Source organism: Lipophrys pholis (assembly GCF_963383615.2).
Source record: "Lipophrys pholis genome assembly, chromosome: 16".
Classification (NCBI taxonomy): domain Eukaryota; kingdom Metazoa; phylum Chordata; class Actinopteri; order Blenniiformes; family Blenniidae; genus Lipophrys; species Lipophrys pholis.
The window spans coordinates 2,837,510-2,863,290 of record NC_137634.1 but is presented as its reverse complement, the minus strand read 5'-3'; the positions used below and the strand labels follow the sequence as shown (position 1 = coordinate 2,863,290).

The 25,781-nt window shown below is 41.3% G+C and overlaps 1 protein-coding gene across 4 annotated transcripts; it reads left to right on the top strand.

The window, feature by feature from the left end:
• Nucleotides 1-1,362: 1,362 nt before the first annotated feature.
• On the top strand, nucleotides 1,363-25,217 carry gdpd5a (glycerophosphodiester phosphodiesterase domain containing 5a). 4 transcript variants are annotated; one of them, XM_080482983.1, is made up of 17 exons: nucleotides 1,363-1,684; nucleotides 7,551-7,725; nucleotides 14,552-14,655; nucleotides 15,418-15,511; nucleotides 15,595-15,654; nucleotides 15,751-15,849; nucleotides 16,193-16,286; nucleotides 17,020-17,165; nucleotides 18,167-18,249; nucleotides 18,430-18,580; nucleotides 18,674-18,904; nucleotides 19,823-19,968; nucleotides 20,982-21,129; nucleotides 21,393-21,475; nucleotides 23,618-23,632; nucleotides 23,957-24,069; nucleotides 24,430-25,217. In XM_080482983.1, exons 2-17 carry the CDS (start codon nucleotides 7,609-7,611, stop codon nucleotides 24,519-24,521), a joined length of 1,776 nt encoding a protein of 591 aa, XP_080339109.1. In that variant the 5' UTR covers nucleotides 1,363-1,684; nucleotides 7,551-7,608; the 3' UTR covers nucleotides 24,522-25,217. The 4 variants fall into 4 exon arrangements, with proteins under 4 accessions (XP_080339109.1, XP_080339111.1, XP_080339112.1 ...); XM_080482984.1 differs by having other exon boundaries at nucleotides 1,410-1,684; nucleotides 18,674-18,895; XM_080482985.1 differs by lacking the exon at nucleotides 23,618-23,632.
• Nucleotides 25,218-25,781: the final 564 nt, after the last annotated feature.

Genomic DNA, 25,781 nt, shown 5'->3' with positions numbered 1-25,781 from the left:
ACAAACACAACAACTTCACAAAAACTCCCAAAACTACAAACTCACCTGTCTCAAAGAAACTTAAATTAATAATAATAATACAATTACAACAACCTCGAAATAAACAAACGGACACAAAACAACGATAAAGAACAACAAAGAGACACACAATCATTTAAATCAGACATTTACAATTGAATAAAACATTTTGGTTCACTGCAGCATTGTGACGGTTTTAATAGATTACTGCTTGTAAGCATTAATTTTTTTTTTATATATTTTAAATGCGTTCTTATACCCTTCATTTTAAATTCTTAACTATTTATTCTCCTGTTTAAATGGCCCTTTTTTCTTTTGAATGTGCTTTTATTTTCTTAACATCTTGTTTTGCTTCTGTGCTTTACAAGTAGTGTGTATTTTGTTGCCTTTGTGAAGAACTTTAAAATACCTTTATGTATGAATGGTGATGTACAAATAAACTTGCCTGAAGAGTTTCCATCTGGGATGAATGAAGTGGACAAGCAGACAAACAGACCAGCAGACAAACAGACAAACAGACAAACAGACACAAAACAACCCCAAAAGGACCAAAACTACCAAAAACCACACAAAAAACTTCCAAGTACACCAAACTACTACAAACAGACACAAAACAACCTTAAATGTACCAAGAAAACCCCAAAGAGAGAAATAAACACACACTGAACCACCTCAGAGAAACTGTTTCTTCCAGTCCGTCTCTCATGAAATGTTTCCCTCACTGAGATTTCTAGTTAAAGTTTCTGCTTCTCTTCTCATCCTTCCCTTCCCTTCTCATCCTTCTCTTCTTTTCTCATCCTTCTCTTCTTTTCTCATCCTTCTCTTCCCTTCTTTTCTCATCCTTCTCTTCCCTTATCATCCTTCTCTTCTTTTCTCATCCTTCTCTTCCCTTCTCTTCCCTTCTCATCCTTCTCTTCTCATCCTTTTCTTCTTTTATCACCCTTCTCTTCCCTTCTCATCCTTCTCTTCTCATCCTTCTCATCCTTCTCTTCCCTTCTCTTCCCTTCTCATCCTTCTCTTCCCTTCTCTTCTCATCCTTCTCTTCCCTTCTCATCCTTCTCTTCCCTTCTCTTCTCATCCTTCCCTTCTCTTCTCATCCTTCTCTTCTGATCTGAGTGAAAACTCGGAGATGAAGAATTGTTAAAGCCTGTGGAGCATCACCTGTGTGTCCTTCACCCAGTTAAGTGTTGCAGTGATGCTCAGGTTCAGTTACCTGACAGAGTAATTACCCACGCTGTAGAAAATGCCTGTTTGCAGCGCCGCACTGAGCGCAGCGCTGCAGGCGCACAGGGTTTGTTTGGTAGTAACTTTTTACAGTGTGGAGCTCAGCTCCTCCCTCTCGCCAGCAGCAGATTACCCGGAGTTACTCCGCTATGAACCCTCCTGTTCGTGCGTCTTTACCGGAGGACAAACTCGCAGTTCTTCCGCTCAAACGCCCGGTTTGGTGCTCGCGCCCTCCGCCGCCGCTCTTCCCCCGCCCGACGCCGTAAAGTCGTCTGATGTGCGTCGCTGGTTCGAGTCCCACCTGTGCGCAAAAGTCTCTCCAAAGTCCTTCGCCAAGACGCGCCGCTGCGTCCACATCCATGGAAATAAGCGACTAACGGAGAGAGCTGCGCACTTTTCCCCCCGCGCGTCGTCGTCCCGGGATAGAAACGCTGGAGGCCAGGTGAGCGTCTGTGCGCACTTCAGCGGATTATCTTCATATAATCTGAGGAAGTGTCTCTGGACCGAACGCAGTCAACTGTCCTCAACTCTTTTATTCCAGATTTCACAAATTGATCACGAATTTTACCTCTCTTATAAAAACAGACTAACTTTATAAGTTGAAAGAACAGAGAGGAAAAAAATAAGTGAAATAAAAGACGACAGGTGCACAATAAATCACTTCTCAGGATGAAATCTGATTCAAGCTTCTTGTTTTGGATCCTCTCATATATATTTTTTCTCAAGAATTTTACCAGCGTGGTCTAATCATAACATCAATGTGCACATTATATAACTTGTATAATAATAGTAAGTGTTCACAAAGTGCTCTGACAGTGGATATGAACCTTTCTTGTCTTCTGTAGATAAAGTAAATATAAAATTATATGATCTGAAAAAACAACTATGTTGAGAAGTTACTTCAGTAATGTAACTTTGGGATTCGTTGCAATGTTGCCTCAAAACAGAAGACGTATTTCGTATTCTATGTACATTGACAATAAATGCATTAGAATCTAAAATCTTGCATTGTATAATTCCAACAAACTTGCCTTACAACCTTAGACTGTAAGGTTGTAACTCTATAATGGATCGGAACAATTCATGATTCTGTCGGTCAGAAATAATATAAAATACACATTGGTTTAAGCTATAAAAGCTTGATGGTATAAGCAAGTATGTGTAATAATGTATAAACACAGAAAATTCAACACCTTCAAAAAAAACATCATCCAAAATTTCAAATATCATTCATTTGTTGATGATGAATGATAAAATTGTACAGGTGTATACATTCCAAAGTATTATTGAATGACCTTATAATGCTGACAGTGCATTTGCTTTTTTAATATTTCCATGAGGAACTGTATTCATATGTGATTTTATGAAGGTACTGTGTGTGTATTTGTTGATTTTAATACAGATGACATGTTCATTTATCGTTGTATTACGGCCTTTATATGTGTCACAGTGTAATACTTCACAATACACGTTTATCTGAAACAGAACTAGTTAGAGTAACTACAAGCTTCATTTACAAGTAGGATACAACATTTTCAAAGTGAAATATTGAGATTCTCTGTTTAGCTGCTCTTTTAGGTCATTGCAACTTGCCCGGCTGTCATTGGTTGATTTTCCTGCGAGAAGCATTGGAGCCAGAGTCTTAGCTGAGACCAGGAGGAGTCAAACATTTCACAGTATTTTGCACAAGAAGGTTTAATTGAAATTTGCTTTATATTCACATTGTTGTCATTTTTGGTAGTAATCGTTTGGGTTTTTGTGAAAATATTGACATTTCCATCACGTATACTCCGCGCCTGAACAGACAAAAAACTTCAGCGTTTAAAGTTAAAGGTTATTATGGCACTATTTTAGCAGTTTGTTCAAGATGAAATTGGGCCGTTTGTGGCCTCTGAACTAAAATGTGCTTGACACCCTGTTCAGGGTTAGGGTGAGGGTCTGGGTCTGCACAGGAGCTGTAGGCAAGGCAGTCCATTGGCATTGTTATTCATTACCTTCACCAACGAAAGTCGGCGCAGAAGGTTATGATTTTGTTTGTGTGTATTTATTCGTGGACAAGCAAGCGTTGATCACCCTGGTCAGTCTTGTTATACATAATAATGTTATACCGAAGACATCCAGTTGATGGAAATGACTATAAAAACAGTGTAATCACCAGTGAAAAGGTCCACGAAGCTTTGAGATGTCTTCTGACTGATTAGAGATCAATACTACCGAAGTGTTGCGGCTGAATCGGCGAGAAGGTTACCAGTTGCCATGGTTACCACATGCAGGTTAACAGAGAGACGGGGCCAGAAGACCTTTATTGGGGATCAGGTTTTCCTTTCAGAGCAAATGGATCAAACCTTGATAACCCGTTGGTTCTGTTCGTTCTTAGTACAGTCTGTCCACCGGTTCTCACTCGTCTTCCCGTGGTTTCACCTCCATTATCTCCCCAGTATAAATCATTTTCAGTGAATCAGGCTCGGTCGTGAGCCCTCTCAGAGTTTTACTTTAACGCCTCACGTCTCTCTGACACCTGATGATCCTCCTCCTCCTCCTCCTCCTCCTCCTCCTCCTCATCCGTCTCCTCGCTGTGTGGAAATGATGGGATGTGACACTAATGGAAACTCTATTTTGGGTTCGATCCGCTGAAAGATTAGGAAAATTATTAATGGATGCAAATTCAACTTTTATGAAGGAGTGACGCCCGGCAAAGAGTGACCGAGATAAAAGGCTAATAATAGACTGATATAGTGGAGGATCTGTGGCAGTGGGCTGGCTGAGACTTACTGGATTATTGTATTATTGTTCAGCGAGAGCAGAGTTGAACACAGAGGGGAGCCGAGGAGTCCTCTCAGGTAAATGTCGCCTGCAGCCAACGAGCCGAATGAGCATTCATGAAAAGATGAAAGAAGGTTAATATGGATCCTGAGGACGGGTGAACCAGAGGGCATCGAAGTCACATCTGGACGGAGCGTCTGTCCTCCTGCTTCAGCAGGTTTGTGATGAGAAGTCTCCAGGCCTTTCACGCCGTTCGCTGACAGTAAACAACAGCACAACACTGCAGACAGTTTGCAACTGAAGCTCAGAGAAACAATAGAAAATACATAAAAAATTCATGACATGCTGTGTTGGAGCTGCGAGTCCAATCAGCGCGGCTGCTGCTGATGTAGGTACAAAATCTGATCACATCGTACTGCTGACTCAGCGAGCGCAGGAAACTCTTGAAACTCCGCTGTTGGTCTGTATAGATCAACCCGCAACACTCGAGGAGCCATTCGGACCCGTTTCCCACTGAACAGAAACACTGGGAGCCGCAAAACCCTCTGCACGTATAAATGAAGATAACGGTGCATTTATCCATTTGAACATGATTACTACGTATAAAGAAAACTGGGGACTAGTCGATCAAAAAAAAAAATGAATGATTGCATTAGTCAGGACTTGAACCCTGTTAGGTAAGAATCAGAACCACCGGACTGCAGTGGCAACATGGGTGAAACAGCGTCACTCAGTTCAACAGGTTCGATTAAAGTTTTGGCCTGAATTAAATCTGCTTGTCCATTAGGGGGCGCTGTGACTCACCAAATACAGTAAAAGTCTACCAATTAATTACTATTGCAACAACACATCATCAGGAGGGTAAAACTAACCAGGCCAGCTGAGGCCCAGGACGACACATCTGTAAACATTTATACTTTAACTTGAGCCATGCATGGTATCGAGGGTATTGATCCGGACTGTAATCAATCAGGGTAAATCTGGGTCATTTCAGCCTTGTGATCATGATCCCACTAGTCCACCTGTTAAACATGTTTTCAGTTCAAGTAAAATGTTTTGGCCATTATCCGTTATTTAAATTCATTCGAAATGACAACGCCGTGTCTGCTGGGAGTACTCAGTAAGTTGTACACACAGTATCGTCTGCTATATTCATTGCTCGTGTGTAGAAATCAGTTTTATAAACCATTTATGAGCTGTTGTTGCTTTTCAGTTACTTCTTATTTTATTTTATTCCAAAGTGAAGAATACATGTTATTCCACCTTTCATCGCTTCAGGACGTTTCTTGTACTTCTTCGCTCTGACTGTGTGCTGATGTTGCGTGAACCGCTGGGCATTAATATTTCATAGCTTTATCGTGCCGGGGTGTACACATTGTTTTTTCTGAGGGTCTCTTCCAGCTCACTATTGGTGAAGTATTTATCTCAGTGTCGTGTTTCTTCCATTCTGCCGTTGTTTTGTTGTTGTTTTTTTAAATCTGCAGCAACATCTTTCTACTATTGTCTGGACTTTGTTGCGCAGGTTTATTATTAAAGCTCATTTGAGCGTCATTGCTCTTAAATAATATAAAGTCGAGTGCAAGTTTCATTTATGGAGTCAATCCTCATCATTGGTGGAATTAAAATTCATTTGGTGAAAGAGCAACGAATGCAGGTGAAGAGAGGTGCGCCTCCTGCTGTGTCAATCAGTGTTAGCTGAACACACACACACACACACACACACACACACGCACACGCACACGCACACGCACACACACACACACAGCCTGACCTCCAGCCATAATCGTTTTCCTTCCAGATAAGAACAAAGCAGCAGTTTGTTTCGTTGAGGCTCGTCGACCAGGAAACACTCTTATCTGTCTGGAGGAAATTGGTATTTATTGTTCCCTCTTATCAAAAACGATGGAACAAAAAACGAAAAAAAAAAAAACCACATCGACGATTCATTTCAGTTGTTTTCAACCACACAGGTTTTGGATTAGGAATGAGATTCATTTCCTGTCTAGAAATGGACGTGAGGGTGGGCTTGTTAACTTCCCTCTGCAGCGCCGCCGCTCTACCAATAAATAAAGACTTGGTTTTTGGTGCTATGCAGCCTCCAGTGTGTGTGTGTGGGTGTGTGTGCAGGATTTACAGGCACTCATTAGGACGCCTTTCCAGAAAAACAACAAAATCGCTTTTCTTTTCAAGAAACGTCAGCAGGTTACGTAACATCAGCCAAGTGTTTCCAGATCCATCTGACGATTTTCGACATCTACTTCATCCTCCTATTGGATCGAAATGCTTTGCAGCCAATTATGAACAGGTCGACAGTCCTTAACAAGGCAGACGCTTTTACACATGTGGGTAATGTAAGGTCACCCGTTAACCCAACGTGCATGCACTGCAAAACATGGCAGCCAGAATGTAAGATATATACAATAAATGTAGAAGGAAATTACCTAAAACTAGTCAAATCAAGCGGCTCGTAAATTTTACTTGACACTAAACCTTGAAATAACACTTTTAAATCTGAATTTAAGATCAGACTGTAAAATCAAGGACTAAAATTAAGTAAATATATTTTAAAATAAGCCAAATCATGTATGAAAATGAAAATTTTAAATCTTAGCGAGCGCCGAATAATTTGGACCTTTGAATTGGAAGCTGGAGAACCTGGAGAACCTGGAGAACCTGGAGAACCTGGAGAACCTGGAGCACGGCCACACATGTTACCGTAAAAAAATTATCAGAACATGATTTGATTCAGTTTGTTTCATGAATGGAAGAATGTGAAAGTCAAAACAGTGTGCCAGTCTCTGAAATAGTCTATATGTAAAGAAAACCTATATATATATATATATTATTCCGACTGAAACAAAAGTCAAAGTTTAAGTAAATACATCACTTTAATCATCTAGATATCTTAAATGTGGGAAATGACATGGTGATCTCATCAGCTTGTTGTCAACCGAGAATCATCGCAGTTTATCCAAATAACCGTTAAAGTGCCGGTTCTCTAACTAGTAGTTACTCTCTTCGGCACCACGGTGTTATGAACGGAAACGTCACAACCTTAAAACGGGAACCTGCTCAGAGTGTTTGTGTGTTTATAGATGTGCTAAACGATGTTCCATAAGACCGCACCGTCTCCTGCAGACACCACGTTCAGTGCCAAGACATTTTAGCTCTCCTCTACTGTGGCAACAGGTTTTTCTTCAGGAGACAGAAGTGAGTCGTCAGGCGTCTTGTTTGGGGATGGAGTCGTGCTCGCAGACGGATGCTGGCTCCCTGCTGATTTCTATTTACAACAAGCATGCGGCTTCGGGCAGGCGATGACTGCAAAACAATTCGGATACTGTTATTATGTCTGTCCAAGATGCGGCCCGCCATTGAAGTGTGTTGATTCCTTCCACAGGTGTCGTGACTCCAAACACGGCCCGGGGCGGCCGACGCATTCATGGTGTTTTGTGAAAATATGCTTCAGCAACATTCCGTGACGCGGCGTGTTGTTGGAGATTGTTTGTGGCGGAGAGCTTTTTGGGTAACGTGTGGTTCCTCTCCAGGGTTTCCAGTCCTGTGGGGGATGTTAACGGACTGGTGGCGCGTTGCGGCTGAAGGAGCATGGTGAAACACCAACCCTTGCAGGTCTATGAGAAGCAGGTCTTTGTGTCCTTTGTCACTGGGATCTATGGTTGCCGCTGGAAACGCTACCAGCGTTCCCAAGACGACAGCTCCAGGGTAAGACAACGCATCTCTTCAACATCTATGGGTGATATGTTAATAATCTGAAAATCATTTTTTTAGTCATAGTGTGTGGAGGCGTTGGACAAAAATCAATTCACACCTTTGACACGTTGGTCGTCTATCACAGGATAGCAGAATATGACACTGAGTTCCTACAATTAGACACCTTACCTGCTCTTTTCCCACATGAATGAAAGAAATCCAAGGTTTTGAAATGATGAAACATTGATGGATGTAATGAAGAATATTGATTATGTCTCGATGAAAAAATCAACAGGGGGGATATATTAACGGACTGTAGCAGGACAGAGATTGAGTCGAGGGCATGTACTTATAACGTTGTCGTTAACGACATACTTCCCCATTCCGTAGCGATTGTGAGCTAAAAATGCTGCAGAAAGTTTTCCTGATTTCGATGGAATCAGCAAACAGTTCAGGGATCTGATGGAGAAACAGACGTGATCCACAGAGGTGGTCACTGTGCAAACTCCAGAACTCAAACGCTCTGCAGTTAAAATCCCGATATCAGATGTCCGAGGACATCTTCAGTAGTATTTTGTACCACACTCCTTTAATATTATCTGGCAGGTAGTCTCTCCAGTTAGAGCTGGTCAGCGTGAGAAACCATTTTAAATACTTTACTTCTGTAATTTTGCTCGGCAGCACATGAACAGCACAGCAGTGGCTCAGATTATAGAGGCATGCGGCGTCCCCCAGGGTTCTATTCTGGGTCCCATACTATTTTATCTTATATTTACAGCCTATTGACTATATAATCGCCCCGTTTAATTCCACTTCTTAACATTCATTCATATATTTTTTTCACAAACAACACCAACAAACTGTTCAACCGTATGTCGACCGTAGTGGCCTGGCAGGTTCACGAATTAATAAAACATGAAGGTCCTGCGCCAAAAAAGTTGTTTTGGTCCTAATCAGTGGACACATCAGTGAATGTACTATCTTGAATAATAAGTTGATTTTCAGGTCTCTATACTTGTGCTCTGATTTTCACATTTGTATTTGATGCTTTTTATCTTTGATCTAATCTTTTCAATCATCGATGACACTCAGTTGGAAATCTTCTGACCACATGGCTTGTTCACCGCGTGCTGCAGGAAGTCACACTTTTCTGTTTTCTTGATTGTAGAGTGCGTCGTGACTCTTTATTAATTTAAATAAAAGTATAAATTACAAATGAATAGAGCGGGTCGTGTATTGCTTCCCGCGTGTCTGAATTGGTGACTGACAATATAAATGTCTTTGATTCTTAAAGTAAATGACCAAACCACACTACATAAAGTGAGGCCTTTTAAATGACATTTAAATGTGACTTTTAAAATACTTGTTTTATGAGCCTTGATGGGTTTGGAGTGGCGTATCAAACACAGACTTGAACAAGGACATTTCATGAAAGCGAGATGTTGTTTTAAAGTTTTGTAAAGATAATAGTGTCATTAATGCTGTATATTTGTTCTAAGCTTGCGCTCATATCTCTTGTATGTTGTGGCTCCGGGACTGGAGATCAAGGCTATATTGTGTCTCAGAACCCATTTTCACGACAACATTTCAAGTGAAACTGCATCGTTTTGTAAAAGTTTCATATTTCCATTCATTGCGGCTGATTCAGGCTCAGTGTTCACAATATTCACTCTGTGCTAACTTCTGTTGTGACCTACACTTTGGAATACATTAGGAATGGAGATTAAACAAATATCAAATATAAATCAGTTTTTAAAAAAGATATAAAAGGCCTGATTCCTGAGAGGTACAACAGCTCATGGTTGTGAGGGTTTGCTTGTTAAATGGAGAATATTGAATCAAAATGTACTGTAGTTTATTGTAGGCATCTGTGCAACTGTTGGTGTTAAATTACATTTAAGGAACTTTTATCATTGAGTTGTTGACAGGGACATAGGAGTGTTTGAGAGGTAAGAGTAAATACATCTTTACTTCTCTTTATCCCTTTTCGTTCATGAAAATGAAGATTAAGTGGATTTTTTCAATTGTTTTGTTTTTGTTTTATTCATCATTCATTCACTTTACTTTCAACAGTACTGCATTGTAAAATACAGCGTTTACTATTAGAATAACAGTACTAATAGGACCCTTAAGACTGAACTGATGAGTTTCTGCTTTGACTGTTTATAAAACTGCACATTAAGCTGACTGATAAAAGAATGAAAGCATTAGTTTTCCCATGTTTATTGTAGTTATATGCAGCGATGTGGCAGATCGTGAGCCTCCTATAGTCCACAGGTCAGCAGATAATGACACCAGGCAGTCCCGCTGAGGCTGCACTGAAACCTGAGCTCACCTCAACAATAAACGAACTATTTTCCATTTTGTCCAGAGAAGTAGGTCAGGCTTTGTGGCAGGCGGCTACACAACAGCGGCCTACTGTACAAGCTGCACACAGTAATTGCAGTGCAGTGTTTAATTGCGCCCCTTGTTTCCCCCCTGAAGTAGCAGTTATTGTTCAAAAATGACTGTTTTTCAGAAATCTCTAAGGTGTTATTACGTCTTCAATGCTCTAAAGCCGTACCATCCTTCATTCAAGCTTCAGTACTGCTTCTTTTTTTTATAAAGCCCCCCCCTCCCAAAAAAAAAATCATTAAATGCTGATGTCAAGCCAATTTATTTCTCCCGAATTCCTGAGAGACTTCCAGACCAGGCCCTAGTAACTCGTAGAAAATGATCCTCACAACAAAGCAGAATCGGAGCAGTGTGTTGGAGTGTAAACCGGAGCCAGACGCCCAGCTGTGCCGGACCCCCGCGGTGCAGCCCACGGCTCCTGCTGCTGGATGTCTTCTTCTGCACAAAGAACCAGGCGCTGGGCTGTAAATTAGCCCATTTACCCACTGTGTGAGCCGGGCACTGATGATGTGCTGACCGAGAGGGAAAAATGCAAGCCCACAGCTGCCTGTCTCATTTACAAAGCTTCATGTGGTCTCATGCACACACACACACACACACACACACACACACACACACACACACACACACACACACACACACACACACACACTGCTCAGACTTTAGCAGGGAGGCCAGCATTCATGAAATCAAACACTGTCTCTTTGCTCTACGACACTATATCTCGCTGGTTTTAAATGGACTTCACTTCTCTTCTTTGGTCTGACTTGTGATGATCTGATGTTTCTTTTACTTTCCATTATGGGAGATATGATAAAAACAGATTTCTTCCACTTTTAACAGATATCTTTTCATTTGATTCTGCTGTTGTAATATTTTTTTGAATATCTTTAGTCAAATCTACCGACATTCTTCCTCTTTCTGTTAATTTCTGTCCGTTTGCCTGGTTGGCGTTGCTCAGCTGGCGCTGACCTTGCCTGACCTTGCCTGCTCCGGGTCTGAACATATTCATCACCGGAGGAAGGGAGAGGAGTTTTATCATACGGTGGAGTCAGCACAAAGATCAGGATTGATGGTCACTGTCAGAGGCCGGGTACCGGCGGCTCTAAATGGAGACGTTGAGGGAGCTTGGAGCGCCGTGTATCACTCTGGTGAAAGCGTGAGACGACACACCAGCTCGCCTGAAAAATGAATGATGGCCGACATTGAGATCTTCTTTTTAAGGTCTGGACAGTGTGATATGGTGGTGATGACAACGCTGGATTAATGTAGGAAAAGAAGAAATGAAAGAGTGCTTGCTTACACTGTGAAAAATTAACACGTTGGCATCAGCCCCGGACCTGACAAAGATTAATCCTCCTCCAAAGAGTCAAACGTGCAAGCAGTGTAGTGAGGAAGCAGCCGGGGGGCTTAAACAGGTCGAATTTGTACATAAGCATTTTCCCACTTGTTAACCTTTCCTGCTTCAGCCTCTAAACCGCCGTCAGGAGAGTCGCAGGATAAGCTCATGCTGCTTTGCAAACCAGGACGTCGGAGCTTTTATGTTCCTGTTGCTGCAGCTTCTAACAGGTTTGAAGCTAGTATTTTCAGGTTAACTTGTTTTTGTGGTCAAAATTCAGTTCAAACTTCAGAACTAATTTAATTAAAACTGATAAAAACATCTAAAATATCCAAGAGATCATCAAGAGGTCATCATTTAATGAGATGCATTAAGTGAGATTTATCCTCACGAGTATTATTATTACTTACTTACATTTCAGCCTTCAATAAGTTGTCCCAATACTCACAAACATTTTCATATACACGGTGGCCAAAGTTTATTATTGATGATTTACTTTATTTCTTATTTCATTAGCACCATTGATGTTTGCTTGTTTATTTCTATTTGTTTCTACTATTTCATCACATTATTATGTAGCTTTTTGAGCATTTCTTTAATGATATTTGTTTAATTTGTGACATTTTTGTCATTTTAACAAGAACATCAGAGTTCAGTGAATAAAATGGATAGATTTTTTATGTATATATGATGGCTGTCTGGGGCTCAATGCGCTTTAAAAGGAAAGTTAATATTCATTGAGTCATTAGTTGAGAAAATGGAATCTTTTTGATTTTATGTATTTTTTGTTGTTGAATTGACTTGATCAGCAGAAAACGATCAACATGATGACGTTTGAAATGAAAACACATTTTTTTTTCGAGTTTTAATTTCAGAATAGTTTCTCGTTTACGTGGCGACATTTTGAAAACGATGTCCGTTTACACAGAAACAGCAGAATCGCTGAAAAGGATGTAGTTACCATGTTGGGCCACACGTGAGTGCTGTTGTTTGTTTGTTGCAATGAAACCACACACACATTCAGCAGAGAACAATACATCATCAGCATTAACAATGGGACTATTTACTTCAGCTGTGGTGTGCATGCGCAGTAGCAGCATTTCAAAAGAGTTGCATTTTTCACAGTTTCCACAGAGTCTAAGCATTTTCAAAAAGTTCCACCTTGAGAGCCATTTTGCATTTTCTGTGGCTCCGAACATTATTGTCGTGCAAACAGACACTCAAAGCTGTACAACAGTTTTCCATTTTCACTTGAAAAATCTCAGTTGGGGATCACTCCACCTTTCTCTGGTGACCCATCGTCCAATCAGAAGTCCTAATCTGCCAAAATCCCTATTTTCTGAATAACAATGTTTCCACCTCTTCTCTAATCTGAGGAGTTTTGCAGAAAAACAGACAAACTTACACTCGCTTCACCCGGAATGAAAACCTGTGTGAAAAAAGTAGTTGCATCATGACAGAACAGTCTAGAAATAATACACATGTCAGACGTGCTGCCTCTCTAATTCATGTAGATTTGCAAATTTGAAGGGGATGAACTGTCAACGTGACTCTGGCTCGGTGCCTTGCAGCCGTGTACCGTTAGCTCCGGCTGCACTGAGCTGCAGGTAAACCAATTAAACAAACAGCCTCCCGCGCCGTCATATTTCCTCCTCGGCTGCCATGTTTCCAGCTGCTGCCTGTACGTGTTTGACCTTTCCCGTCCGCGGGTTCATCGGCGACTGTATCCCACGGATTCATCAGCCGTTTTGCTCTTCAGCCGCAAACACATGTAATCATCTCCCTGCCTCTTATGTGAGCTGCGGGGGGCGCTGCAAGGCTGACCGATGCTCGGCGGGATGTGTTGACCGGCCTATCATACTCTACACCTCCGGTCACATGGCATTAGCAGATAATCCCGTTAACTACTGAAGGGAGGAGTCCTTGAAGGCAGCACAGGCTCTCCTCTGCACCTTTGGCCCGCATGGCGAGCCGGAAGTCTGTTAAAACCCAACAATAAGCCAACGGCACATATCTTATACTCAAACAGAAAGTACTTTCCATATTTGGGTTCAAATATAACTGAATGTTGGTTAATGTTGGTTTGGTTTAGTGCAAAAATACCTAAAACGACTCACAGACGAGGCTAAAAAAGGTTTTAAATGGTTTCAAACGGACAATGTCTCTTATAGTTTTCACTGATATTGCCTTATATCTATGTACCAAGTTGTAAACTAAAATACTTAAATATGAGCGTTATATATAAACAGCTCTTCGATTAAATACAGATTGCAATGACGATATCAATGTTTTCATTAACCACAGTTTTTAAATACACAAGCATGAGAGAACTGTTTAAAGATAATGACGTCTCTGTTCAGAATGATCATTAATATTCTTCTTCATCAAATGGTTAAGAAATTATTTGTGTTTAGTATTTTGTCCTACATTTGAACATTTACGAGCTTAACTTTTTGAGATTATGTGTAAAATATTTGTAGAAAATCTGAGATGAATAGCAGGAAGGAAGTTATGAATCCCACACAGTTTTAAAATGTGGGACTGATCGTATGATTCGGTAAAGTATATTATTTGAGGTGCCAACATGCTACGAGATGCTAATTTGTTTTAACGAGACCCCGTTTACACGACGTGAAAACTCGTCATTTTGGCATTTTGATTTTCCAAGATTTTGCGTTTACATGGAAAAGTTTTGAAAACGATTAAATTTACACGGAAATGGCAGAAGCACAGAAAATTGTGTCGTTTTCCTGTCGGGCCACTAGTGGGTGCTGTTGGTTGTTTTTGTAATGAAACCACACACATGCATTATATCTAGTAAAAATACCCTGTTTTTGCGTTTTTTTGTGTCAGAAATGTTTTGAAAACAACGTAGCTCCACTAAAAACACTTAAAGGGTAGTCGGAGAGGTTGTACACAAGGATAGAGTCACCAGAGACCTTGAGGGAAGAGAAGAGGCACAGAGGGGAATTACTGGTATGAAGTATTTTGTTAGTAATATTTCCAGGCTGAAGGATCCGAGTTAGCAGACTGTCTTACATCAGTCTGATGCTCCCTCATCCCACCCTGACCAGTGTTTGTTGTTGTTGTTGTTGTTTGTTCCAGTGGGAGTGTGCATGGTTCATCATCCTGTGCAGTTCCTTCCTGCTGCTTCTCCTCTGGGCTTACTTCTGGCTGGTGGCCAAAAATGATTTCAACGACTTCAACTGGTGAGTCACAGTTTTAGAATTAATTAAGATTTTTAGGCGTAAATGAAAAGCTTTTTTTATTGTCCGCATGTGTGATGAAGGGTTAAACATGAAGTCTCAATCAGAGGGGCGATTACTTTAAAGAATTTTACACTTATAATGATTTTCTGATTTCCAAAGAAAGAGCAATAAAATGTATACTTATACAGATAGATGAAGCCTTCATCTTACCAAACTAGATTGTTAAAATCTCTATCCTGCAGCAGCTTCATGCTCCATCATACGTGAGTCAGTTCTCGTTTTAAAGGGGTCATATTATGCAAAATCCACTTCCTAAAGGTTTTCCAACAGTACTAATCGTCCCCATACCTGGACTGACGCCCCAGAAGTGAAGACAGTCTGTCCTCTCTGTCCCTGGCTGGTTTCAGGTTCTAGAAAGTGTGTTGCTCCAACCAGCCAATCAGAAATCAAACCCTATATAGTGTCATCGGGGGTTTAGCCAATCCTAATCAAGGTAGGCCCTCCCTTTGACTCCTCCCACAATTAGGCAGCTCTGCTCTGGCACATGGCACCACGAGAGAAAGTGCTTCATGCTCTTCCCAAGATGGGCATGTGTGGGCGGAGCCAGTCCAGCTCACACAGACACAGCAGATTCTGAATGCAGCTCCTATGATGCAATATTCAAATGGAGGAAAATCAAGGAAAAGCTGGATTTGGATTTGGACCAATGAGACGATGTGAAAGTGTTGAAAAGCTGGAGAATATGACCCTTTAATGTTGCAGGTTGGTGTACAACCGTACCGGAGAGTGGCGGGACGAGACGCTCCCCATCGTGGCGTCCACCACCGTGGGGTTCAGCTACATCACCTTCTTAATGGTAACAGCTTTTTTCACACAGTTAAATGTTACCAGACTCTCTTATTGATCAGTCAGTTTATACTTCACTGCTTCTTTTTGCAGATTTTGGCACTATTTCATATTACCCTGGGCCAGCAGCTGAACCTGTACTGGGTTCACAAGGTGCATAAAGTCACATTTATAATTTGTTGCCACAGATATCATTTAAACACACTTTAGATGTGAAGAAGTTCCTCACTGTGTTTCCTGTCTGTGCAGATCGGAGTGTTAGCCACGCTGCTCACCACCATCTCCGGGGTTGTTTCTGTCGATGACGTGTGGGGGGACGAGTGGGACATCCTGCTGGTGTCTCTGCAGGTCGGTCTGACGTTGAAAAGTAATATTCTTTTTGCAGAAATACTGCAAACCCATCATCTGAATGTGGTGGAGGAATTAACCAAAGTTGATAATGTAACCAGCTGTCTGCCAAACTGCCTGTAATACCACTTTGGAACACAGGGTGGTGCAGTGAATCATTCTTCCTGCATTCCCTCAAAGAAAATAGGATTTGAACAAGAACAGACTTACTGTAAAACTGGGTGAAAATATCAGGTTAACTGAGTTATGTTAATGAAAACTATCAGGAGGAATAAGGAGGTCCTGGATTCCGCTGATAAATAACCACCAATCAGACTCCAGGATTCTGACCGTGTGTTTCCAGTCCACAGCGCCGTTCCTGCACATCGGCGCCCTGGCAACCGTCACTGCAGTCAGCTGGCTGATCGCCGGCTACGTGGTCCGCAGAGAGAGATCCAGTAAGTGCTGGCGTCCTTTCTCCTCAGATCATCGCATTTCTAAATGTTCTTCTCCTTTGTGCCGTGCCACTTTTTACATCTTCATGTGTGTTTTACATTTTGGTGATTCAAACTGCATCAACAACATGAACCGTCACACACATCTTGTATTTTAACGTCTCAGTAAAGCAGACCTGCCACATTTCACTGTATATTGCACCGGAATGTTTCATTAAAATGTATTTTATGTTGAGATAGGGCTGGGTGAAAAAAAAGATTTTTGATTTTTTTTTTTTTTCTCAATCTACTGAAAAATGACAATATTGTCAAAAGTGCAACTTTATTGCTGTGATTGTCCTCAGAGCTAAAATACATACAAATAATCCCAAAATAAAAAGTAAATGAGGCTCCGTCCTCAACAAATTCACGCTTCAACTCAGGTTTAAGCAAAAGTGCAACAGCACCCGAATTTTCAGCTACAAATTCGATAAATCGATTAAATCAATTTTCTGCCCAGCCCTATGCTGAGATTGTGCTATTTTTTTCCAGTACTAATTGCCCATTCTTGAACATTTTTTTATTTAAAAATAGAGAATTCTTATCTGTGCCAAAACAAAGATGTAATTATATGAAACTCCTGGCATGATTTTTGAAGTTTTAATCTGTGACGCCACCAAAACCTCCCAAAGTTTTTCCCTGAGCTGAGCTGAGCTGCTTGTGACTCCTGAAATTGTCCTCCTTCTCTCTCTGGCAGACATCCAGATGTTTTTGCTGGTCGTCTACGCCCTGGTCCTCCTGGCCCTCTATTTGGCGCCGCTCACGTTCACCTGCCCCTGCATCATGGACCGGAACAGCCTCCGACCGCGGCCGGCCATCATCGGCCGGCGGGGAGCGCCCATGGTGAGTCGCTGCTTCACTGTGGAGAAAACGATCTGGATGAGCGACGCGGTGAAACTCGACACAGTCAGGAACTCTCTGATGTACATTTTCTGCACAAAACATTTGTTAAAAGCTTTTAATATTACAATGCAAACGACTGTAAGCTTTTATATTCAGCCTGCGACGGTCGTACCCATTACAATTTTAGTCGTTCGTTATAATCTTGGTAATAATCTCATTTTGTCTGAATATATGAGTTTTTCTCCAGGTACTGTGGTTTTCTCTCACAGTCCAAAAACAGACTTTGAGATTCATTTGTGTAATTCACTTCCTCCAACGTCACACCCTGTCGCAAACATGAGCCGTTATAACGCTTCAGTTGTTTCACCACAAAACATCGTGGTGACGAGATTAAATCTGTGGTCACGTTTTAAAATGAGTCAATTTCATATACAAGTTAATCCCCATTTAGAAATATTAATGTTATTGATTATATCATCACATACAGACCAGTTTCATCTAAAGTGACTCGGACAGGGGAAATACCATACCATAATAACTTTTAAATTAAACTTTTAACATTTTCCTGTGTTGTGACGCAGAATACACGCGATGACAATGTCTTTATATTCACAAAAAATAAATAATTACAACCAAAAATCACAAGCCAATTTTAATGAAACCTTCTGGTGCAAAATACAGTGAAAAGTCCCCAAAACGTCTCCTGTAACTGTTGCATTATGGGTGGTTTTACAGACTCGCCCTGGCCACATGGTTTTGAGGCGAGTTTGATAACAACCTCATATCTTTCATAGCAGCATCACTGAAAACTCAACTGTCCGCCACTCAAGAAATTTGTTTAAAAGAAAAAATATCTTGAAAATAACCATCAGAAACTGCGCCCTCCTTGCATGTTATATCACATTCTGTACATTTCCCACCCCCCTCAGTGTTCGGCTGCTCAGCCATGGGTTTTGCTTTTTCTGTTATTGACCTGAATGTGTTGCTTCTGTTTGCTGTAGCTGGCTCCAGAAAACACGCTGGTGTCCTTCAACCGAGCCCTGCAGCACGGAGCCGGCTCTCTGGAGGCCGACGTCACCATCAGGTCATAAATCACACTTTAATCACGTCTCATTCATATTTCATACGTTCATTTAGCTCAGAGGTGCCACATATAGCAGCTCCCAGCCGAAGTTGTTCATTTTAATCAGCGAGATTCTTAAAATTAGATCTAGATGGATGTACTGTGATAGACTTTTCTATTCCTGACGTTTTGCCGGCACAGTGTGGACGGCGTGCCCTTCCTCATGCGGGATCGCACCTTGCGGCGGACCACAGACGTCAGCAGAGCCTTTCCAGGCCGACAGCATGAAGACGCCTCCTTCTTCAACTGGACCGAGATCCGCTCTCTGAACGCCGGCCAGTGGTTTCTGCAGGTAGGAAACACTCCCATCATATGGACCTCCAAGCAGGAGTGCGACGGAATGACCAAACTACTGTGAATAGTGACAATTTACACGCACCCCCAGAGCGACCCCTACTGGACGGTGGACACGCTGACGCCGAAGGACCGGAGCCGCATCGGGAACCAGACGGTGTGCGGCCTGGTGGAGATGCTCCGCCTGGCCTCCAGGACCAACAGCTCGGCGCTGCTCAACATCCGCCGGCCGCCGCCGGAGCACCCGCGCCACCGCAGCTGGTTCATGGACACGCTGTGGGCCGTGCAGAAGGCAGGCATCTCCCAGAAGAGGGTGAGGACTGTAGGTGCCTCCATCTTTACCCTTTGACTTTGTGAAGGTGCTGCAGATGGTAGCGTCAGCGAGAGTCAGAACAGTCCCCGTTAAGCCCCGTTAGAGCCCGACATGTAACAACAACACAAAATGTAACAACGACCCGAATTGTGATAAAATCCAATGTAATAACACCTGAAATGTAATAACTGGTTGATAGTGTAACAAAAGTGCTGAGCCTGAAATGTAATTAAAATATTAATTAAAAACCAAAATGTAAAAACTGCTCAATAATGTAACAAGACCCTGAGCCCAAAACTGTAAAAACTTTTAATATTACTTTATGAGGCAGGCAAAATATTGTTCCCCTAGTTTTGTAAGAATGTTATTACACTATAAAGTGAGTCATTGATTTATGTTTTGAACTGAACTGAACTTAAACTGTTTCAGTTTGTATAACACTGAAAGAATGAGTTCTAAAAGTTTGGACTACTCGCCTTTTACCTGTATCTATATACAATTGATGGTATTTATGTATGATTGCTGTTGCCCAAGTCATTTATTGTCTTTTCTTCTCTATAATCTGTAATCTATTTCTCCAATCATCCGTACAAAATAATGTATAACGTTAAGCATATTAAGATCACATCACTTTTTACATTATTGGGCAGTTATTACATTTTGGGTTTTATTCCATTATATTTTATAACATTTTGGTTGGTTTTTACGTATCGGGCTCTAAAAAAAATCCGCTTTAATAAACTCACATCCACAGATGACGCTTGTTTTAGATTCAAACAGCACCTCATATTCCATCATCTCCAGACAGGAAGTGTGTTCAGCGTCCCGTCTGATTGGTTCCTTCCCTTTTCCCCGTGCGTGTGTGTGTGTGTGTGTGTGTGTGTGTGTGTGTGTGTGTGTGTGTGTGTGTGTGTGTGTGTTTGCCAGGTGACGTGGACCCCGGACACGGACCGGGGGAGGGTGCGGGGGCTCCAGCAGAGCGCCAGCGACAAGCTGTCGGTGAAGGAGATCAGGCAGAGAGGGATCACCAGCCTGACGCTCCACTACAGCAAGATCAGCCTGAACGACATCCAGTAAGAGCGAGCAGCCGCCGCCGCCGCCGCCGCCGCCAGTCAACCCAACATGCAGGACGATGATGTGGGCGTTTATCCAGACTATCCAGAAGTCTTGGCTGCAGCAGTAAACATTTAGAAAAGATGCGAACGTTCAGATTTAGAATCAGTGGTAACAGAGCCATTTAACTTTGGATTAAAAATAGACTCAAACTCAACTGTTCTTCATTATTCCAGACAAACAAACCAACAGTGAATAATCCCAAGCCCCGGCAACACAATGCTCAAGCAATCCCACTGAAACATTCTGGTGATTCGCTCATTTGAGCCACTGAAACACCGACGCAGGATCACATCAGGGGTCTGTAACTCTTTAGCCCCACTGCAGCGGCTCCATGAAGCTTTCATGAAGATTATATGTGAATGAACATTTCACTTATTTTTTATTAAATTTACACACATGAGAAATTCTCAAAAGGACTCCGAGCTCTCGACTGAAAGGGGATTTAAAAAAAAAAGTAAATAAGATCTAAAAAAAACAAACGTAAAAAAATGATAAAACACTTTCAAAAAATGAAAAGACTCGAGTTTCTAAAAGACAAAACGTCAAAATTGTCTACAAGAAACTGAAAAAGAGTGAAACTGCTAAAATCAGGTGCGAAAAAAACAGGTCAAATGTAATGAAATGTTCAACTACTCTGTTACTCTGAACTGTAAGTCAAACTTCATAAATGAAGTATATGTGTTTCAAAACTATATATGAAACTTTTAAAATTTAAACGATTGACTGGTCCTGCCCAACTTAAGATCAACGTGACCCCTGAACGCAAATGTTTTAGACAAACACATTAAAAAGTATTATAAAGTATTCTAAAGTATTATAAAGTAGGCATACTGTACTTTTCTCAGCTGGAATTGTGCAGATTAAAAGGTCTGTCTCCGTCGTTACATGATTTTGACAGTGTACGGCTGTACTTCAGTACGAGTAAAACGTATATGTTGAAGGTGTAATTGATTTGGCTCCTCCCCTCCAGGAAGTACCGGGCCAACAACGTGAGCGTGACGGTGTACCCCGTCAACCAGCCGTGGCTCTACTCCACCCTGTGGTGCAGCGGGGTGCCTTCCGTGTCCTCCGACGCCCCCCAAGTCCTCCGAAAGGTGCCTTACCCCATCTGGCTCATGGTAAACACACACACACACACACACACACACACACACACACACACACACACACACACACACACACTCACACACACACACACACACACACAGGATCTGAAGTTAAAGAGCAGCTGTCGTCTTGCTTTGTTTTGGCCTGAGTGGCGGCGGCGTGTGATCTCTGCTCGCCGACCTCCAGCAGCTCTCACTGCAGACCCTCTCTCTCTCTCTCTCTCTCTCTCTCTCTCTCTCTCTCTCTCTCTCTCTCTCTCTCTCTCTCGTTGCAGAGCCGGAGCGCTTACAACTTCATCTGGATGGCCTCGGATCTGGTGTCTCTCGCCGTCGTCATCGGAATCTTCTGCTTCCAGAAGTGAGTCTCCATCGTGCAGGTCAAAAGTTTTAAGGTTTTGAGGTTCGGTAAGATTTGAAATACACAATCTTTCATTTCAGAGATCACAAAGCTACAAACCAGCACAGGAAGTCAGAAAAATCTGCTCTGACACCAAATTCAGTTAATCTAGATTTTATGTTTGCTTTGTTTTTTTTTAATTCACATTATCTGACGTTTTCCACCCTAATCTCCAAATTATAGATGAATCTAGAGCACAGCAGAAATAATAATAATGATAATTGATCATAGTTATTACATACAAACCAATACAATTTAATAATATATTACTTCACAATGAAAGTATTTGTTAAATAATAGTTGGAATTTTCTTAGAGGAGTATTCGTTTCTAAGTTTAAACCTTCTCTTTTTTGGGGCTTGTGAGAATTTATTATTATTATTCTTGATAATTTTTGTTCAGTTGTTTCTGTTATTGTTTTCCATTTTTTTCATTTTCAAAATACATCAAATTCATTTTTAAAATTAAAATGGAACAAACTCTAAAACATCTATGTATTCTAGATATATTTAGAATAAAGTAATAATTTTTGGGGTTTTAAGTTCTTAATTAAAAAAAAAAAGTCAAACTAAAAGTATTTAAAAATATAAAAATATTTCATTTTAATTTTTCTTTTACTTGAATATAATTAAAATTACAAGCAAAATAAATCCTTGAAAATGTTTTAATTTAAGTGTAAAAAAAAAATTAAAAGCAAAACAAACTCTTTTTAATTCTTTAGTTTCTTAGATGCACGTGGACATAGTGCCGTTGATGTCTGTCGCCCCCTGGTGGCTGGTTGCAGTAAATGCAGTAAATCAAATTTCTGACGTCAACATTTCTAAAAGATAATTTCTTTCTCAGTTATATACTAATTATCAGGGTGTTTATTCACTAGATGTTTGGACTGATATTTCACTGAAGGAGGAAGCAAAGATGCAACTCCAATATCTAATGTAATTTAATTGATTTATAACAATTTTACTTCTCCAAAGAGAAGTTGGCCTCAGTAAAAAAATTTAAAATCAACTCCTTCCTTTTTTATTCATGAAAATATGAGAAAAACTAAACTGGCTGTGGAACGTGTCTTTAAAATTGTTTTAAGGATATTTTTGATGTATTTTTTTGAGGCCTTTCTTAATCACAACAGTTGATGTTTGGGTTTGCCTGCTCTGAGTAATAACTTTATTAATAATTATAATGTATAAAGCAGTGGTTCTTTTGTATTATCTGTCTCATCCATCTTCATTTACAGTTTCTGCTCCGAATCACTGCTAAAAGTGGGTTGAGGGGCTTTTTATGTCTCCAAAAAAAATACTAATAATGGCATGGAAAGGGAATAACTCCCAACAAAAATCCCCATTTTGACCTATATTTTAGTACCCAAAAGTCTGAAAATGTTCACATGCGGTATAACAGACGTTTTAAATAAAATCTAGTTTAAAAATAAAATCTAGTTTAAAAATAAAATCCTCTTTTTCACCTTCCGTCAATCATCTCTTCTGGTTTCACTCTTATTTTCTCCACTAATCCACCTCTTATCTTCATTCACATCCTAATTAATTCATTTCTCTAATATCAGTTACATTCCTTAAAAAAAAAAAAAGCTATTTTATTAAAACTTTCGGAGGATCGGATGCTATCTGGGTCCCGTTTTGTCTCGCGGGCTGCAGGTTTGACTCCGCTGCACTGCTCCATCTTGTGGCGAAACGTGGTATTACAAGGTGGAAGGTTTACTAAGAGTTTGCTGCTTAAATATTCCCTCATGTTTTTCTCTTTGTGAACCCTTATTGTAAAAGTTACTAAATATTTGTGCTTGAGTTAATCTGCTTGATTAAAGTTAACATTTGCATGATTTTGTATAAATCTGCCGCAGTAATACGAGCCTGTGTTTCTGCTGAGCCTCTTGAGTTTGACTTTTCTACTTTTTTTTTGTAATTCTTCTTCTGTCTTTTGTCTTCTGGGTGTTTTTCTGCATTTGTCCTCCACGCTGTGACCTCTCTCTCTCTCTCTTCTCTCTCTCTCTCTCTCTCTCTCTCTCTCTCTCTCTCTCTCTCTCTCTCTCTCTCTCGCTCTGCCTGATCTGCATGCAACCTTCCTCTGCTGCCCCCCTGGCATCTGTCAGCTATCATATGATCAGGTAACTGCTGCGTCTGCCTTGGCCTTTGTTTCCTGCCTCCTCGTCTGTCGTCCTCCTGCTTCCTCCGCCCGACACCCCGAGGCCCGTCCTCCCTCTCCTCTCCTGTCCTGTTGTTCTCCTCCTCCTCCTCCTCCTCCTCCTCCTCCTCCTCCTCCTCCTCCTCGCCCCGCCGGGCGCTCGCTCAGCCCGGTGAGGAGGTGCAGCAGCAGCAGCAGCAGCAGCAGCAGCAGCAGCAGCAGCAGCAGCAGCAGCAGCAGCAGCAGCAGCAGCAGCATCAGCCTCCGTCACTCTCTGCGCTCATGACGACTCTCTTGTGTTTTCCAGATGGAGGATGAGCGGGATGCAGACTTACAACCCCGAGCAGATCATGCTGAGCGCCGTGACGCGGCGCTCCAGCCGAGAGGTCAACATCATGAAGGAAAAACTCATCTTTTCAGGTGCCGGGGATCAATACCGTCTGATTGGTGGAATCTGTAGTGGAATCGCTTCTCCTGAACACTGAAGACATTTAGTGATAAAATCAGTAGATTTCACCTTTTATTTACTAAGATTTCTGTGTGTTTTAACCGTTTATTGGGCTTTATTTACTAACGTTCTCATTTCTCACTAACTAAATATCTTTTATATACACAATAGTATGAACAGACTATACATGTAATATAATTTCATACTTATATTACTGGGATGTTTTCTTGTTAAAAATAAAAAAAACTCCTTTTCCTTTTAAGTGATTGAGATGTTTCTACGTAGACGTGTGGCTGTTTCACCCGGTGACGTGTTTTTCCGGCGTTTTCCAGAGCTGAACAACGGGCTGGGAAGCTCGGAGGAGCTGTCGCTGTATCCCGAGAACGGCTACGCCAGGTACTCTCAGGGAGGCCTCAGCCGCTGAGGGAGCCGCCGCTGAGGGCGCCGCCGCCGGAACGTCTGGGACAGTCCGGACGCTTCGTCCAGACGAGACGCTTCGTCCAGACGAGACGCTTCGTCGGTCCAGAGCACCCTAACCCTAACCCGCCGTCTGAGGCCACGCTTGGTCTTTTTCACTCAGTTTCATCGGGACGCCGTTTCGTAGGAGTAGCGGATCGTGGATAAAACCCGGCTTTGTTCGAGTGACCTTGTGTTTTTAATGTTTTTCCTAACAGAAGGAACTTGATGTAAATATGTTTCTCATGCTTTTTTTTCAGTGGTTTGAACTTATAAACTGTGTTATTCTTCGTCGTTAGAGCAAAACTGATTTGCTGCTGTTGGTGAACTTTATGGAGATTGTCTTTCTGCCTCTTCTCTGTCTCGCCATGATCGTTTCCCTTCATGGTTCTATTAACGACTTTTCACGTGGCTGCCTTCCTTCAACTCATGGACTTGCTGAGTATTGTTGAAGTACTTCTGAGTAGTTTTGTAATAGATGCAGTTTTCTAGCAGAACTCTTTTAGCTGTGGACGAGTTGATTGTTCAATAAAAAGGGATGTTGTGGGGTTTTTCTCTCGAAGCGTCTGCTTTTTCTTCTATTGATGAAATTACCCAGTAAATCTGCAAGAGAACCTTGGAGATAAAAAGTCAGATTTTCTGGATTAAAGTCAGAATTTTTTTTAAAAACAAAATCTGAGTTTTGAGTTAATTTCTCTAATTGTTGACTTTTTCCTTTAAAATCTGATTTGTCAATGTCTCACCTCATGTTTCCTATTAACCAATGGCCTTCTCCCTCTGGGTTCTCCCATCGTTGAGTTCCACCTGTGTTCTTTGTATTTTATTTCCTCAAAACTGCCTTCTGATTTCTCCAAGTAAAGTCAGGATTCTGAGAAAAGAATCCAGAATTTTGACCTTAAACTGATTTTGGAGAGAAAAAAAGATCCAAAGTCTGAGAACATTTTAAAATTGTTAAATTTCCCCTGAAAACTGACTTCAAAATTCTGACTTAAAGAATTTAGGGTTTTTTCCTTTTTTTTTTTTATTTATTTATTTTCCTAAAAAAGAGGAAAAAAAGACTTTAGAGATTAAAATTAGAATTCTGAGAAAAAACACCAAACTCCTCGTGAGTTTCAGAACTCAGTGTTTCAAGTAAAAAATGTGATAAATACACTTTGAGCTCGCTGCCACGAGGAACCAGCTGCTAGTTAAAATACAGTTCATTCGGTCAGCGACATGCCGGCGGTGA